This window comes from Salmo salar, chromosome 05, assembly GCF_965601325.2.
Source record: "Salmo salar chromosome 05, fSalSal1, whole genome shotgun sequence".
In the NCBI taxonomy this organism is placed as follows: Eukaryota; Metazoa; Chordata; class Actinopteri; order Salmoniformes; family Salmonidae; genus Salmo; species Salmo salar.
In genome coordinates, this window is record NC_138295.1 from 24,610,639 (window position 1) to 24,629,394 (window position 18,756).

The window sequence follows — 18,756 nt, forward strand, 5'->3', positions numbered from 1 at the left end:
GGTTTTGTTTACAGCATGGAGATCCTTGACTGTGAGAGGAACAAATTCAAGACACAGACACAGAAATGCCTTTTGTTGTGCCCAACAACAAAAAGCCAGAATTTGAACTGTACTGCATATGCTATACATTATGCATACAATAGCTACTTATGTGGTCCTCTAACAAGTAACAGAATGGAAGCATCTGGAAGCGGATTTACCTCAATTAGCACTCAATTAGCATCAATTTGTTCAATGTAGCTCTGAACTAATTGGACAAGATGGCGCCGACAGAGATGGTTGCCTCGCTTCGAGTCCGTTTTTATGTATTATTTCTTACATTGTTACCCCAGGACATCTTATGTCTTATTACATACAGCCAGGAAGAACAATTGGATATAAGAACGACATCAACTTACCAAAATTACGACCAGGAATACGACTTTCCCGAAGCGGATCCTCTGTTTGGACCACCACTCAGGACAATGGATCTAATCCCAGACGCCGCAGAAGGGGCAGCCTTAGCGGCCTCCTGGTCAGGCTCCGTAGACGTGCACATCGCCCACCGCTCCCGAGTATACTATTCGCCAATGTCCAGTCTCTTGACAACAAGTTAGACGAAATTTGAGCAAGAGTTGCCTTCCAGAGAGACATCAGAGATTGTAGCTCTCTCGGGATATGTTGTCCAAATTGGTTCAGCCATCGGGCTTCTCCATTCATCGCACCGACCGAGATAAACACCTCTCTGGGAAGAGGGAGGGCGGGGGTGTATGCTTCATGATTAACGACTCATGGTGTAATCATAACAACATACAGGAACTCAAGTCTTCTGCTCACATCTAGAATTCCTTACAATCAAATGCCGGCCATATTACCTACCAAGAAAATTCTCGTCAGTTATCGTCACAGCTATGTGCATTCCCCCTCAAGCAGACACCAAGACGGCCCTCAAGGAACTTTATTGGACTCTATGTAAACTGGAAACCATATATCCTGAGGCTGCATTTATTGTAGCTGGGGATTTTAACAAAGCAAATTTGAGAACAAGGCTACCTAAATTCTATCAGCATATTGATTGCACTACGAAGGGAGTAATACACTTGATCACTGCTACTCTAACTTCCGTGATGGATACAAAGCCCTCCCCTCCCTCCCTTCGGCAAATCCGACCACGATGCCTTCTTGCTCCTACCATCTTATAGGCAGAAACTCAAAAAGGATGCACCAGTGACTAGAACCATTCAATGCTGGTCTGAACAATGAGAATCCACGCTTCAAGATTGTTTTGATCACGCGGACTGGGATATGTTCTGGTCAGCCTCAGAGAACAACATCGATCTATACACTAACTTGGTGAGTGAGTTTATAAGGAAGTGCATTGGAGATGTTGTACCAACTGTGACTATTAAAACCTACCCTAACCAGAAACCGTGGATGGATGGCGGCATTCACGCAAAACTGAAAGCACGAACCACCGCATTTAACCATGAAAAAACGTCTGGGAATATGGCTGAATATAAACAGTGTAGTTATTCACTCCGAAAGGCAATCAAACAAGTGAAATGCCGGTACAGGGTCAAAGTGGAGTCGCAATTCAACGGCTCAGACACGAGACGTATGTGGCAGGGTCTACAGGAAATCACGGGCTATAAAAAGAAAACCAGGCCACGTCACGGACACCGACATCACGCTTCCAGACAAACTAAACATCTACTTTGCTCGCTTTGAGGAAAGTACAGTGCAACCGTCGCGGCCCAATAACAAGGAAGACATGGTGGTGAAGAAGGCGCAACAGCGCCCAGACAGCGTGCATTTCTACTCACCTGTCTTCTCTCTGTCTTTCTCACAAAGTCTGAGTCTGTGTAACTGCTACTGCTGGTCTTGCACGGAACCGTACAGACAGTATGCCATACGGTAGCTAGATGTTTGTGTAGAAAACAAAAAGCTGTGAGAAAGTCGAGCCAACGTCTGAACAACGTTCAACACGACACGAAGCCTTTGAGCAAGAGTTGTATTGCTCTTAAATCTTTTTAATGAATTTTAATCTTATTAACACTTTGTTCTAGCTAGCTATTTGTGTAGGTAGCTATCAAGTAAACACAACAGCGCCTCTTCAACCTCAGGAGGCTGAAGAAATTTGTCTTGTCACCCAAATCCCTGACAAACTCAATCGAGAGCATCCTGTCGGGCTGTATCACAGCCAAACTACCTGCCCTCCATGACACCTACAACACCCGTTGTCACAGGAAGGCCCAAAAAATCATCAAGGACAACAACCACCTGAGCCACTGTCTGTTCACACCGCTACTGTACCATCCAGAAGGCAAGGTCAGTACAGGTGCAGTACAGGTGCAGCAAAGCTGCGACCGAGAGATTGAAAATCAGCTTCTATCTCATGGCCATCAGACTGCTAAACAGCAATCACTAACTCAGAGAGGCTGCTGCCTACATTGAGACCCAATCACTGGTCACTTTAATAAATGGATCACTAGTCACTTTAAACAATGCCACTTTAATAATGTTTACATATCTTACATATCATATGTATATACAGTATTTTATACCATCTACTGCACCTTGCCTATGTCGCTCGGGCCATCGCTCATCCATGTATTTATATGTACATATTCTCATTCACCACTTTAGATTTGTGTGTATTAGGTAGTTGTTGGGGAATTGTTTGATTACTTGTTAGATATTATTGCACTGTCGGAACTAGAAGCACAAGCATTTCGCTACACTCGCAATAACATCTGCTAACCATGTGTATGTGACCTATAACATTTGATTTCATTTGACTAAATTTGATAAAAATGATAGAACTCAAGAATAATGGTCTTCTTACAGTTTCTCCACAGAAAGTCTAACACTAGAGTTAAAAGACTGCCTCCCTTTTTTCATTTTTTTATTACATTTTTTTTTATTTCACCTTTATTTAACCAGGTAGGCTAGTTGAGAACAAGTTCTCATTTGCAACTGCGACCTGGCCAAGATAAGCATAGCAATTTGACACATAAAACAACACAGAGTTACACATGGAATAAACAAAACATACAGTCAATAATACAGTAGAAAAAAAGAAAACAAAAAGTCTATATACAGTGAGTGCAAATGAGGAAAGATAAAGGAGTTAAGGCAATAAATAGGCCATGGTGGCGAAGTAATTACAATATAGCAATTAAACACTGGAATGGTAGATGTGCAGAAGATGAATGTGCAAGTAGAGATACTGGGGTGTAAAGGAGCAAGATAAATAAATAAATAAATACAGTAAGGGGATAAGGTAGATAGATGGGCTATGTACAGGTGCAGTGATCTGTGAGCTGCTCTGACAGCTGGTGCTTAAAGTTAGTGAGGGAGATATGAGTCTCCAGCTTCAGTGATTTTTGCAGTTTGTTCCAGTCATTGGCAGCAGAGAACTGGAAGGAAAGGAGACTAAAGGAGGAATTGGCTTTGGGGGTGACCAGTGAGATATACCTGCTGGAGCGCGTGCTACGAGTGGGTGCTGCTATGGTGACCAGTGAGCTGAGACAAGGCGGGGCTTTACCTAGCAGAGACTTGTAGATAACCTGTAGCCAGTGGGTTTGGCAACGAGTATGAAGCGAGGGCCAACCAAGGAGAGCGTACAGGTCCCAGTGGTGGGTAGTGTATGGGGCTTTGGTGACAAAACGGATGGCACTGTGATAGACTGCATCCAATTTGTTGAGTAGAGTGTTGGAGGCTATTTTATAGATGACATCGCCGAAGTCGAGGATTGGTAGGATGGTCAGTTTTACGAGGGTATGTTTGGCAGCATGAGTGAAGGATGCTTTGTTGCGATATAGGAAGCCGATTCTAGATTTTATTTTGGTCATTTCATTGAACACCATAATGAAACCCAATAACAATTTTATAAAATTCAATCTCTTTCCCGCATAAGGATAAGCATAAACTGAATCAATACCCAAGATAAGTTATTTTCTTTCTGCTGTATTCATTTTCTGGAAACACAGGTGGAGGAAAAATCAAGTCATAGTAATACACATTACCAATTCAAAAACACATTATAGCCAAAGGCCATTGCTTACTGTCTAATTGTCTCTCTCCACCAACTGATCTGATATAATTAAGCCATGGAAGAAGGCTCTATTCTCCAGTGACTTCTAGTCTTTTCATCTGCAACCACAACCACAGGCAGGTCAACCAAACATCTCTCAGCTGCTGCTGCTGCTTCTCAACAATGGACAGGGGTTCCTCTGGGATGTCTATTGGAGCTGCATGTGTCTCGGGAGAGGGAATACTGTACACACAATGCAATTGCAGGTAGAAAGCCTTTGGGGAAGCGTTGCCACTGTTTTCTTGGCCAACTACTGTATACTATGCATCAGTCTGCTGCTATGTGTAGTCTGCCTGTGTCTCCTTGCTGGAACAGCTGATGGCAGTTCATTTTATGCTACTCTTTCCACTGGTATTTATCTGGTGTTTTATTGTAAATTCTGGGGTAACAATGGGTGCAATTCATTACTGTTGGTGATTACCTGGTACCAATGGTGCCCAGTGGTTATTTTTTTGTGAATCCCTGAAAACAAACAAGTAATACTGTACATAGATGCTTCCTGCCTAACTACCATTTGACCATGTTCTTTCTCAGTAAATACCCGGTCAGTGAAGTACTACTAAAAAGCTCTCTCTATCTGAAGTAGAATACTACAACCACTGTAGCAGACCTGATACTTGTACTGGGTGTTGATGAGACCCATCTACACCAACAAGCCAAATCCAATAACAATAATGAATCTCCTAAAATCAAATCCTCATTATTATACATGAAGTCTTTTACTCTCCTCTTTTCTATTCTTCTTCTTTATTCTCCTCTTATTCAAATCCTAATAGTATAATTCCATGAGGCTCGGCCTAGGCTTCATACAGTAGGTTGGAAATTAAACCAGTAAAACAGTGGTTGACTCACAAATGATTATGACGGCGCCCTGGGGCCAAGGTGATGACAAATGTTTTTGGGGACAAAGCAAAAGCCTCACTAATCACAACAGTGCTCTAGTGTCCTAGCTAGACCTCGGGGAAATGTGGACTTGTGGAGTCAAGTGGGTTTCAAGCCCGGGCTTGCTCACCGTGACAGAGCTACAGATGTAGGATCTTAATTTTGTTACAGAGAATTTTCCTGCACCGCAGATGAGCTTTATGATTTACATACATTCAGTCAAAACCGGCACTAACACGCATTGATATTATTGCACTTTATTATAGTCTCATTTTGGCCAGCTAATCGCCTATCTACCGATCAAGCAACATTATGAACTAAACATTCAAATCCTGTTGCTGCAGGATTCTTTTTCTGCTATAATACTAGTCAAGTTAAGATCCTACAGCTGTATTTTCATTAACTTTACAGATGCGCTGTTTGTTTACACTTTTCATAAATGGCTATGTAATTGCACTTGACAACAGTTTTTGTAATTTAACAGCAATGTGTGGTTACGGAGTTACTGTCTTTTCTAAATGTCAGAGTGGAGAAGAAATATTTGGAGATAGCTGCAGCCTGCTTGAGGGGGAGAATTCACACACGTACATGAACATTCTCTCTCTCTCTCTCTCTCTCTCTCTCTCTCTCTCGCTCTCTCTCTCGCTCTCTCTCTCTCTCCCTCCTTCCCTCTCTTCCATCGACTAGCTATCAGCACCTCCTCTCTCCATCAGTCCACAGGAAATATGCATGGGGCCGCAGTCAAAGGGATGTTTGTCAACGTCATGTGGAACGCGGAGCTGCGACGATGCTTGCATGTTAAGCAGCCCCTCTGCCTTAATCAAGCCAATCACAGGCGCTAGGAAAATGAGAAAATGCGGTAGGGCCCAGACACCTGGCATTAAGACACTCTCCCTCCTTCCCTCCATCCCTCTCCCTCCTTTCTTCTATTCAGCCATCCCCTAACTCAGCCCTATCAGACACCTCCAAGCTTTGCATATGAGATCATCAGATTCGATCTGCGGCCCTATTTGTTTCCCCCTCTCCCTCTCCCTCTCTCCTCTTTTCATGAACCGAAACAAAGAAAGGCCTCCCTAATCCCGCGGCTAAGGTGCTTTTTTATTGGATGCTTAAGCCGCCAAGACAGGCTACTACGCCTGGGTTTAACAACTGCTCAGGAATTCCTTTGTGCCGGCTGGACTATCCTTGTGTTTTGCTCATGGAGAGGGTTGTGACCTGAATGCTACCTGTGGGTAGATAAAGGCCTGGACACAGCATAGCGGCATGCACTCGTTCCCCTCTACTAACGCTTAACTTCACAGTTCCACGGGATGGCTCTACACCCTTTCTTTCTTTCTTTCTTTCTTTCTTTCTTTCTTTCTTTCTTTCTTTCTTTCTTTCTTTCTTTCTTTTTTTCTTTGTCTCTCTCTCCCCCTGCCCCCTCTCCCTCTCTTTCTTTCTTTCTTTCTTTCTTTCTTTCTTTCTTTCTTTCTTTCTTTCTTTCTTTCTTTCTTTCTTTCTTTCTTTCTTTCTTTCTTTCTTTCTTTCTTTGTCTCTCTCTCTCTCCGCCTGCCCCCTCTCCCTCTCTCTCTCCCTCTCCCCATCCCCCTCTCTCTCCATCTGTCCCAGACAGTCTGCAGTAAATCATTGTGGCTGTAAATGGGGCCTCTTTGACCCTCGCGAGACCCAATAAGTGTCCTTATTGGGTCTCGATCCTAACTGGATCCGCCAATCAATGAATCAATAATCGTTCTTATGTTTCTGGTTTTGTTTTTAGACTTTTCTTCTTCTTGCTGAATGTCAAACAGGATTTGGAGTCGTCAAATATGTGATGGGTGGGTTGGGGTTGCTTTACTTGGAGCTGAACAGGATTGTGAGAACCCCCTACCCAGCTGAGGGCCATAGCAGTAGGTCAAGCTAGAGAGATTGTCCAGGAATCCAGTAGACTACGTCATAGAGGCAAAAATCTATAGTCTTAAGATCAGCTGGTTGGTGGACACTTTTGTCAGCTTGAATAGCCCACTCGAGCGAGACTTTTGCTTTCTTCTGCATCACTACGGCAATACAATCAACCCCTATTCATGGTGGGGTGACTATAGCTATATAATAGCAAGCTGCGCAGAGTGCAAAGCTGCAGCCTTGGCCTTCACTGCATGACGATTGGGCAGTTCGAACATCGAGCAATGATTATTCTTTCTGCTACCACCTAAAATAACATGTGGTGGTGGAGCTGATAACCTGGATCAATGCGTCTGGCACTCTGTAAAAAAAACAACAAGATACTTCAACTAAATATTATTAAGTAACTGTTTCCACAGCCTTTTTATTGTTTACTCAACTTTTCTGTCAAAGTGTTACCTGAACTTAATATTTTTTTGTTTGCCTAAACTTAGCACCAACATGAGAAAACATAGGCAAAAATTATGTGTTTGCTCCAATTGCTTCATATGTTCATTCAACTACTGTCACGTGTGCTCCCTCTCCGGCCTCTAGGTCACCAGGCTGCTCATTATGGCGCACACCTGTCACCATCGTTACGCGCACCTGCGCGTCATCACACTCACCTGGACTCCATCACCTCCTTGATTACCTGCCCTATATATGTCACTCCCTTTGGTTTCTTCCCCAGGCTTCATTGTTTCTGTTTCCTGTCTGTGTATTGTTCGTGTTTCTTGTTTTGTTCCTTTGTTTATTAAATTATGCACTCCCTGAACTTGCTTCCCGACTCCCAGCGCCCACGTTACAACTACAAATTATTATTTGGATATCTTACCTAAAAAAAGGCTGTGGAACTAGTTACAGTATTTTTAACATACAATGTTTTCAACTTGTTGAGCAAACACAGCATAATACATTTACTGAATTTTTTCGGAATGTTTTCTCAAGTTGGAACTAAGTTTGGTAACACTTGGATCGAAAAGTTAAGTAAACAAAAAGGCTATGGAACCAGTTACTTAATAATAATTAGTTGAAACAAATAAACCTCTGAAAGGCCTTGATCTATTTCTCTGAAATGTATCTGTCTGACCAGACTCCGTATAGAATATCTGTTATGTTTCTGGAACATATGAGCTTATGACTGGCCCAGAAGGTGTGGCTCAATCTGTTGACAGAACATCCACGGTAAATGTGACCATTCATTCACTTTAGACGTCTTCACAGATCTAAAAAGTTGGACCTGTTCCGAAAATAACCTGGGGCTTTCCCACCCCGAACCGATACATAAATGGTCTTCGTTAAATATAGAGTCCCGTTTCGAACAGACCTGAGGACAATTACACCTGTTCCGTACAGATCTGGTCAGATCCAGACCCGGTCCGATCCGAGCGATAGAAGCAGCAGAAAAGTCATTTTTTAAGCTACTTTATTAAACGTAGTAGAGAGAGGTGTCGCCGTAGCAGGCGGGGGAGGGGCCGTACTGTGAGAGAGTGACACAGGGAACAGGGAGGAGGGAGGGAGATACAAGAGACAGCAACCAACCAAATCGACTCGCTCTGTAGTAGACTAACAGCTGCCATAGCTAGGTTATTTATCATGCAATATGATTACGTAGTACCTGTCTTGACTGCATCAAACCGTGAGAACCTAGTTAAGATAACGTTAGCTAGTTAGGCTAATTCAGGCTGCTGTGGATGTGCTTCTCATCCTACAGTTACAAATAACAACAACTCCACCCAGAATATTAAGCAGCAGCCTACCTGTTGGCTCTTGGTTGTTGTAGCCTATCCTTGTCCTTTAACTTTTAATTCCGCCATTTTAATTCCATCTTCCACTGATTAGATATCTCCTAACTTTTGCCACCCATGGAGGATCTATGACTGTAGACTATTGCCGCTTTGGTGACTTATGATTGGCCAACAATAACAACAATCTACACACGCCATGCTCCACTCTCTTGAAAAGCAAGAGCATCAGCATACATTTTAAAATGTCTCTATCTCTCTACTGCAGAAGTCGCATTGGAATCTGTAACCCACAGTGACTATACTCCCTACAAAGACTATATTATAACCCACAGTGACTATACTCTCTACAAGACTATATTATGAACCACAGTGACTATACATCCTACAAAGACTATATTGTAACGCACAACAACTATACACCCATTGGATGCTGAAGCACTACGCAGTCATGACAATGAGTATTGAGACTGAGAGTCGACTGGGCCCGTCTTAACCATCAATTTCCCCTGTCCTGTACACCCACCCCCTGTCCCCCCTCTCCCCCAGGGCATTGGCACAGATTGGCACAACAGCAACACGCTGCAGGGACAGATCAGATCAGAGCGAACTAAGCGTGGTCTCACCTCTGGCAGCGGCATGCCGTTGATGATGAGGTCAGGCTGCTGGGGACCCTGCCCGCTGGCGAAGGGATGCTGCTGATAGCCACCGTGGTTGGGCGCGGCATTGCGTGAGTTCTGGTTCTCCACGTTGAGGAAGGTGCTCTCGGAGCGCCTGCAGCCCAGCGGCAGGCTCTGCTGGTGGTAGTCGAAGTAGTTGAGCGAGGAGGTGAGAGACGAGCAACTCACCACGTTCATCTTGTCCGTCTCCTCCACGTCGCGCGGCACGAGGCGGATGTCGTTCTTGCTCAGCTTCTTCTTGCTCGACTTCTTCTGGCTGCCATACGAGTACTCCGCCACCCTGCGCAAGTAGAAGAAACTGAACAGACTCAATAAAGCAGTGCTCTGTCGTACCCGCCCACAGGCACACGCCGTTCGGCCAGAGGCGGCCCGCTCAGCCATGCCAGAGTGCTGACCGAAGTGTGCCGTGGTGGTGGCAAGCACATTGGTAAGCATCCGGGGTAGCGAGACAGAGGAGCCACGCTCAAGTGACCCCCCCATCCACCCAAGCCTGACCGCCTTCCCCGGGCCACCAATGGAGCCGTCATCCCTCATTTGTTTTTATTTGCATGCTCGGCACAGTTGACATGTCACAAACAACAAGCACACACAACGCAAACATGCCAAACCACAAAAGCACACAAGGCAACAACAACAGACGATACTGAAGATCACCAACCAGAATCTGCATCATATTAAAGCCTCACTGCTAATTCACTTTTTTCTTTCATTATCAAGCGGGGCCCACTGGCGATATGGAGTGCAGGAGCACTGTAAATTCAAATTCATTTAGAGCCTAGTCTCTGTGGCTGTTCCCTAACTTGAGCAGAGCATTTTGATTCTAATCAGCCCAAATGAGAAAGCCGGAGATTCTTTATGGAAAGGATGCTGCTGATGCTCAGGTCCATTCTCCATCCAGGCTTGCAAATTCTTATGAGGGGAAGCTGTGTTTTAAGCAGCTTGTGCTCTGAACCCTTGAATCCCTCCTGACCCAGGCCTTTCCTCTGAGTTTTTAACGTGTCAAACATTTGCATGGACTCCCACTCTCCAAAAGTATATTTTTAGCCCTGGTTGGAAATAGTGTGTTATTTACTCTTGTTTCTAGCCTGCATCTAATAACACTTGAGGCCTTGGCTGCATATGCTGAAATGCCCTAGCAAGATTCCCGATCCTTAGTATTTACTGGATGGGTTTTCCTTTTCATGTATGATGAAGTCTGGGTCTGTCTGCTCTTCCATGCCTTCATTCTAGCAAAGAAAATGGTAATAGCAGACTTAGAATGTTTCTTTTTCAGGATATCTCGAAACTGTTATTTTTTTCTCTCTATCTCTCTCTCTCTCTCTCTCCATCTTTAGAGTCTGAGTAGGGGAGAGAAGAGACTGAGGGTAAAAAAAGAGTGCATTGTTCTGTCATTGTTCTCTCTAGTGCTTCTGGGCCCAAAATCAGAAAATGGACAGAAGAATCAAAGAGAATTAGCAATAAATTGCAGATAAGCTACTGCTCAGGTTTGAGGTGGTAGCTAACTACTCAGGAGCACTGCAAATCAATATTGATTAAAGTACCCAGCAGGAAAAGGATTTTTATGCCACAAAACAGGATTTTTAAAGAGGAAGGTTAGGTGGTTAGGTGGTGTTGGTCAGATATTATTTGATTTACCTTAGTTGTTTGTTTGAATGGTTGGTTGGTTTCTTGTGTTTTTTTCATTAGAGAAATAGTGCATTATGGGTCACATCCAAATGAGAAAGCATGTTGAGAAATGTACTAGGCTATATTTGTCAATATGACAATGACAGCCCTCAAATCATTTAAAATGCTCTAAAACCCCTATAAATTGTCTTAATAACATAACTTATGTTGAGAGTCTTTTGCATAGTTCTCTAAGAGCATTGGGTTTTCAGAAAACAGATGTTTTTATTCTTATGTCGTTAAATTAGTCTGTGGTCTGTTGTGTTGACAACAATGTCACTTTGAAACTATACTGAACAAAAATATAAATGCAACATGTAAAGTGTTGGTCCCATGTTTCATGAGCTGAAATAAAATATCAAAAAATGTCCATACGCACAAAAAGGTTATTTGTCCCAAATGTTGTGCACAAATTTGTTTACATCCATGTTAGTGAGGATTTCTCCTTTGCCAAGATAATCCATCCACCTGACAGATGTGGTATAAAAATAAGCTGATTAAACAGCATGATCATTGCACAGGTGCACCTTGTGCTGGGGACAATAAAAGGCCACTCTAAAAAGTGCAGTTTTATCACACAACACAATGCCAGACATGTCTCAAGTTTTGAGGGAGCGCGCAATTGGCATGCTGACTGCAGGAATGTCCACCAGAGCTATTGCCAGAGAATATAATGTTCATTTCTCTACCATAAGCCGCCTCCAACGTTGTTTTAGAGAATTTGGCAGTACATCCAACCGGCCTCACAACCGCAGATCACGTGTAACCACTGTAGCCCAGGACCTCCACATCCGGCTTCTTCACCTTCGGGGATTGTTTGAGACCAGCAACCCAGACAGCTGATGAAACGGAGGAGTATTTATGTCTGTAATAAAGCCCTTTTGTTGGGAAAAACTAATTCAGAAAAAACAAATTATCCCCAGTAGGTGGGCCTTTGCCCAATGCTGCGCCCATGCCCAGTCATGTGAAATCCAAAGATCCGGGCCTAATGAATTTATTTCAATTAACTGATTTCCTTATATAAAATCTAACTCAGTAAAATTGTTGCAATTGTTGCACGTTGCGTTTATATTTTTGTTCAGTAGAAGCTATGTATCTTAACAAGTGAGGCCTTCTAGGTGCTATACTACATACTTAGAATACTGAATGTAAAGATGCTCTCCTCCCTGGTGAAACCCTCATCAAATCTACATCTCTAAAGAATAAGGATTGGAGAAACCTGATGTGGATATCTCACCAACCATCACATGATATTGCAAATACACGACTGCTTTAGATTTCAAATCAATAGGTGATCAATATTAACCATTATCCATGAGTATGTGAAAAGTTTCATTTCAGAACGCAATATATACATTTTCAGAAATATTGGTACATAAATGTTTATTCTTTAAAGAACTTATGAAAGAGATTCTTTAATGAGATTCTTCAAAGAAATAGATTGGTGTGTTTGTTCACTATCTAATCATGGCATGGAGTTGTTGAATGAGAAACATATATTTGTTTGAAATCTATCACTTTAAACAAATAGTCATATTTTTTTGCAAAACACTATATATCCGCCTCACTCTCTGAGAAATAAGTGGTACTGCTAAGTTTTACACATCAAATGTAACAAATTGCATTTTTTTATATAAAGAACTGTACAAATGATACATTTGTGACAATATATGTAAATAATATATTTTGTAACAAAATAATCAATTCAGTAATATAAGATCTGTATGTAAAACATTTACATGTACATTTTTGGGGGGGAATTTAGCAGATGCTCTTATCCAGAGTGACTTACAGTTAGTGCATTAATCTTAATATAGCTACAGTAGTTGAGGCAAATATACAGGATGCAAACGTTCTATTCCAGCTAAACAATGGATATATAGCGTTTTGCACAAGTGTATTATTTTTACATTTTCATGCAGATCTAAAATCTATGATTTACAAATCTGAGATGAGTAATATTTTAAACAGATATGAAGGTACCCATAAGCAATCATTTCTGATGAAAAAACAAATGTGAAAAATTGGTGGATATAGCGTTTTGAAAATAAACTGTTCTGTGTGCCTGTGAAGGTCCACACTTTAAACAAGAGATTTGTCTGCACACCTTATGTAGTTCTTTAAGTGTATAAAGGAGAAGAAACTCAATGTTTAAAAAAACGAATAACTGCCAGACAATGGCATTCTTTGGCTACATGTATGTTTAATGGATCTCAACCCAACATTTTGGTCAATAGAGCTTCATCCACTGGGACTTACTGAGAGATGTATATTTGCTCTACTTTATGGAGGATTTATACAGGGTCAGCCAATTGCCACACGTATGAAATGACCTGACATAGCAGCACATCAACAAAAATGATGTTGAGTGTAAAATATGAAATATGATAATAGCTTCAAGTTAAATTGACAAATTCACAGTACCAGTCAAAAGTTTGGACACACCTACTCATTCCAGGGTTTTTCTTTATTTTGACTATTTTCTACATCGTAGAATATTAGTGAGGACATAAAAACTATGAAATAAACATATGGAATCATGTAGTAACCAAAAAGGTGTTAAACAAATCAAAATATATTTTATATTTGAGATTCTTCAAAGTAGCCACACTTTGCCTTGATGACAGCTTGTTTTTCAACAGGACAATGACCCAACACACCTTCAGGCTGTGTAAGGGCAATTTGACCAAGAAGGAGAGTGATGGAGTGCTGCATCAGATGACCTGGCCTCCACAATCACCCGACCTTAACCCAATTGAGATGGTTTGAGATGAGTTGGACCGCAGAGTGAAGGAAAAGCAGTCAACAAGTGTTCAGCATATGTGGGAACTCCTTCAAGACTGTTGGAAAAGCATTCCAGGTGAAACTGGTTGAGAGAATGCCAAGAGTGTGCAAAGCTGTCATCAAGGCAAAGAGTTTTGATGTCTTCACTATTATTTCTACAATGTAGAAAATAGTAAAAAATAAAGAAAAACACTTGAATGAGTAGGTGTGTCCAAACTTTTGACTGGTACTGTATATATTTTATATATTTTAAGTGGTAATACACAAGGAAAGTGAGAGCTGATGCTGTACAGATTGATGAAGAAAAAAATATTTGTATTATGATGGATCAAGATAATAATGTGCTTCCCTTCTGAGGCATAGTCATACACGGAGTAGAGGCCTAGATGGTTCAAAGCTGCATTACTTAGTAGTTTTAGTATAATAGTAGATCCCACTTGATTTGTATTACTTTTTTTTTTTATTCTGTATTATTATTAACACTATTATTACCATTATCATCACTACTATGTCATCATTCTTGCAGAATCGTAGTCCATGCTGTCTTCTTTAGAACATCCATTTAAACCTTTGGGAATAGAATTCACTAGAAATTCAATAGCCGTACAATTCAGCTAATTGTCCTCGCCTAGTCAAGATTATTAGTCCTAGTTAATTGTGCGTGTTGAAAAAAAGAAGTAAGGCAACGCCGCCTGGTCTAGGAGTCCATTGGCCATTTTTTCTTATCAGTTATGGGCACCTGCATTCCTTAGTGCCGCCTAACATCTGGGGCCCTCAACATGCACTAGAAATACAGCTAAGTGCACTCACGACTTGCCTGAACAACACACACAAGGAGGCACGCACGCAAGGACGCGCATATCGCCAGCACATACACACGCGCGCACCACTGAATGGGCAATAAAGGGCGTAAATGTAGGCCCATGAGAATAAGAAAATAGGTCATTGGCTATAACCATGACTGACTGAAACACCAAAGTAATGAGATGCGTATGAAGAGCTGTTTTCAGTACCTGCAGTTGTACGTTCGGATCTCCTTGTTATCCCTTTTGCACTTGACTGCCACAAAAATCATAGTGACAAACAGGATAGCTGCAATAGAGCCCAGGGCAATGATGAAAATCAATGACAGGTTTACTGGTCCAATAGATTCCTGGGCGTTCAGGTCCGGTGAGAGGTAGACAACAATGTATGCAGAGGCCGACAACGACGGTTTCCCGTGGTCGCGTGCCACCACTGTGATCTCATAGGTCGACTTGACCTGCTCCCCGAACATCTTGGTGGACCGCACCTCTCCATTCACCTGGTCTATCTCAAAGAAAGGCCTGTCTCCCTCCGAAATGGTATAGGTCAGCCTTCCATTCTCCCCTTCGTCATAGTCGTCGGCCTTGACTTGGGTCACCAGGTAACCCACTCCTGCGTTCCTTGGAATGGATACTTCCGCGGTGCCATTTACCAGGGGTGGAGTGGTCATAACAGGTGTATTGTCATTCACATCCAAAACGACAATGCGCACCGTCGCGTTACTGGATAAGGACGGATTCCCCTGGTCCCTGGCCAAAACTTTGAAGTCAAAAGTCCTAGTGTACTCATGGTCGAATGATCTCATGGAGTAAATACGTCCTGAAGGATTTATACTGACATATGTGTTTACGTCCATGTGTTTAATCTCACTGGGTACGATGGTGTATGAAACGGTGCCATTCATGCCCAAATCGGGATCTACAGCAGACACTGCCAGCAAACATGAGCCAGGCAGGTTATTTTCTAGGACCATCTCTTGGTAATGGGGTTTTAGGAAGTGGGGAGGGTTATCATTTTCATCTGTGACTTTCACTACAAACGACTTAGTGGCGCGTAAAGGGGGGGTGCCACTGTCCTCTGCTTGGATAGTTAGATTGTACGTGTCCCTCTGTTCTCTGTCTAGCCTGCCATCGACAAGGATGGTTGAGAAGCTCTCGTATTCCTGGAGCCTGAAAGGGACGTTGCCTTGTAGTCTACACTGCACCTTGCCATTCGCGCCCGCGTCCTTATCTGAGACCCTGACTAATGCAATAACGTATCCACGTGGCGCGTTCTCACTAACTTCAATCAGCTCTGTGTTCACCGACAATAAACTAATGACAGGTGGGTTGTCATTTGCATCCATCACATTGACCGTGACTTTACAATGAGCCGGAATAGAATTTGGACCTAAATCTTTGGCTTGGACATCAATCTCGTAAATATGGGTTGCTTCATAATCCAACGGGCCATTTACAGTGATAATACCGGTTCTAGGGTCGATTTTGAATACATCTCTAGTTTTCTCGGTGACGTAACTGTTAAACGAGTATACAACCTCACCATTAGTTCCCTCGTCAGGATCCGTTGCATTCAAGTCAATTACAAGTGTATTAATAGGAGAATTCTCCATCACGTTCACTGTATACACAGGCTGGTCAAAAACGGGATTATTATCATTCGAATCCATTACTTTAATATTGAGCTGGACTGCGCCAATCTTTGGGGGGTCTCCGCCGTCTTCTGCACTGATTTCGTATGAGTAGTGAGACTGGGTCTCCCTATCTAACGATTTTTGCACTACGAGTTCGGCAATCTTGGACCCGTCCCCCCTAGTCTTAATCTCCAACCCGAAGAGCTCATTCGGGGTGATCGAATATGATTGCACACCGAAAATCCCAGAGTCCGGATCGCTTGCCCCCTCTAGGGGAAACCTGGTTCCAGGGGAAGCATTCTCTGAGATTTCAATGTCAATGTGGTTTGTGGGGAACCTGGGCGCATTATCGTTCAAATCCACAATTTCAACTTTAATCACACAGATCTCCATGGAGTTTGACATCACCTCCAGAGAGACAGTGCACTTTGACGTCTGTCGGCAAGCCACATCCCGGTCTATTTTCTGATGTGTGAGGAGAAGTCCAGCCGGGCTGAGTTCCACCCATCGCGGCTCTGAATTCGAGATGACCCGCAAGTACGGCGCACGCGGTGCAATGGCAAATCCTTGAGTTTGTGCGTCCTTTGTCACGTTTCCAATGATATACCCAGCCTTCTGCTCCTCGTTTATCGAGTATTTCAAATTGATAACAGAATCAGCCCCAGTCCAGCATAAAAGGACTATCCAAAGAATTTGCATAAAATCCATTTCCTTGACGTACATTGTACCTGTTGATTTTTCCTTAGATTTAATTGGGACCTCGTATGATCACGCACACCTATGCATGTCAGAGATAACTGGCAAAATGTACCAGTTAGCTGATCTCGTCGAAAAGTTATCCTTGGAATAGGTTTCGATAACAGAAAAGGCTCCTATCTGATAAATATGTAACTTGATTATATCGATATGGTCTTAAGTCCATCTAGCTCATTGTACTCTTCTGAGATAAACCACATTCTCCAATCTGCTGCAACGCGTGAGATCTTGAGGATAGATATTAGAAAACATTCTGAATGGTCTCAGAACACTGATGGTCTCAGAACAACATGTACATCTGCGCTGTTTATATCAAGCTACAACTATAGGAACGTCTGACATAATAAACCGACCATTTCGATGCAGGCTGGAAAACAATGCAAATAATGAATTAAAAAATCAAAAGGGAGGAAAATTCTAATGAACTGGTTTACCCAAAAAATAATGTTCACTGAAGATTAAATGATTGGCTAAAAATAATCCAGTTCAATTCTTCCCAGCATCATGATTCCGATTCAACAACCATAAGGAGAATTTTAGACACATTGAATTTTACGCATACGTCCACAAATTCATATGAATGATTTGTTCAAGTTTTACTGACTTTTCCTCTTCAATGGGCAATTATATCACACCACATATCCGATGGAAACGTAAAAAAGGAATCCGCATTGAGAAAATCCGTGAATAGCCAAAGTCCAGTCATCGAATGTAGACCAATAATGCTGTTGACAGAAAGAATCTTACGGGCCTAATGCTGTCAGTGAAGACCACGGTTACCTTTTAATTTCCAGGCGAGCCGATAGAGGTTTCACTCTCTTTCTGTCAAAGTCTTTTATCTTTCTTTTACTAATTTCCTCCAATCTCACACATGAATACACCGAACACGTCCCGGGGAGATATGGTCAATATCAAATCCAGTGTAAAAATATAGAGGCAAAAAAAGGATGTTATGCCGTCACAATTAAAAGCAGTTCGTTTCAAGCATGCTGCAGAGCCAATTGCATGAAAAATATCCAGCACCAATCGTTGTCAATAGGATACTAGTTCACCCCAACACGCGCTCCGGCTCCGCTCGCATCAATGCTGCACACTGCCGAATGCACAGCTCAGCGCTGAGCGCTAATTCTCCGGACCAGGACCCGCAATCCCCTCAACCAATCAGAGGTTACACAGGAGGGTTGGATTTGCTGGTTGGTGGGGAAATATACAGCAATGAAAACTCGGCCAGCTACCTGCACACTTGTTCAGCTGTGGAATGGGTTAAGTAGTGTAAATACATGTATTTATTTATTACTCGATGTGTATCATGTAGTTAATGTAGTAGGACTAATTAACTACCCTACGTCTATATAGCCTAATGGTTAGAACTCTTGGTATGTTTACTCGTCATTCCACTGCAATCGGAGTGTTTACATGCTTTCTTTCTAAGTGTGATATACCGGTGGTATTCAGTGTTTGCCCCAAAGGCGACTGTGATCTGAGGACAGAGATTCCAATCCTTCAATGAATCGAAATAATACTTGATCCACACATGATTGCTGATGACATCCCGATGATTTGATATAGTATTTTTTTTACATAATGGACGTAGCCTATATCTTATTGTAGCCTATTTTGTTAAGGTGAGCCAAATTTGATTATGAAACGCTGATTATTTTTGCTGCTTCAGAATGCTGTACTGTAGATGCGTGAAATGTAACACCAAGCATTCTTGAGAAACAGGTAGGTATAGTTTGGCATGTAAAACGAGGACACGTGCGTTACCAATACAACGACGACAAGTGTTATGTTGCATATTATTTGTGTAACATC

At 42.4% G+C, this 18,756-nt stretch overlaps 1 protein-coding gene across 6 annotated transcripts in view; it reads right to left on the reverse strand.

Moving 5' to 3' along the window:
* Positions 1–18,057, reverse strand: part of pcdh19 (protocadherin 19) — a 95,177-nt gene extending 77,120 nt beyond the window's left edge. For 2 of the 6 annotated variants that reach the window (XM_014199080.3, XM_014199079.3), the window contains exons 1-2: positions 14,762–18,056; positions 9,246–9,579 (exon numbers count right to left, since the gene is read on the reverse strand). In XM_014199080.3, coding sequence (XP_014054555.1) covers positions 9,246–9,579; positions 14,762–16,908 — 2,481 coding nt within the window. In that variant the 5' untranslated portion in view covers positions 16,909–18,056. Of the gene's footprint in view, positions 1–9,245; positions 9,598–14,761 lie in introns of all 6 variants that reach the window. The other 4 variants (XM_014199078.3, XM_014199077.3, XM_014199082.3 and 1 more) reach the window with 3 other exon arrangements.
* Between the last annotated feature and the right edge of the window lie 699 nt (positions 18,058–18,756).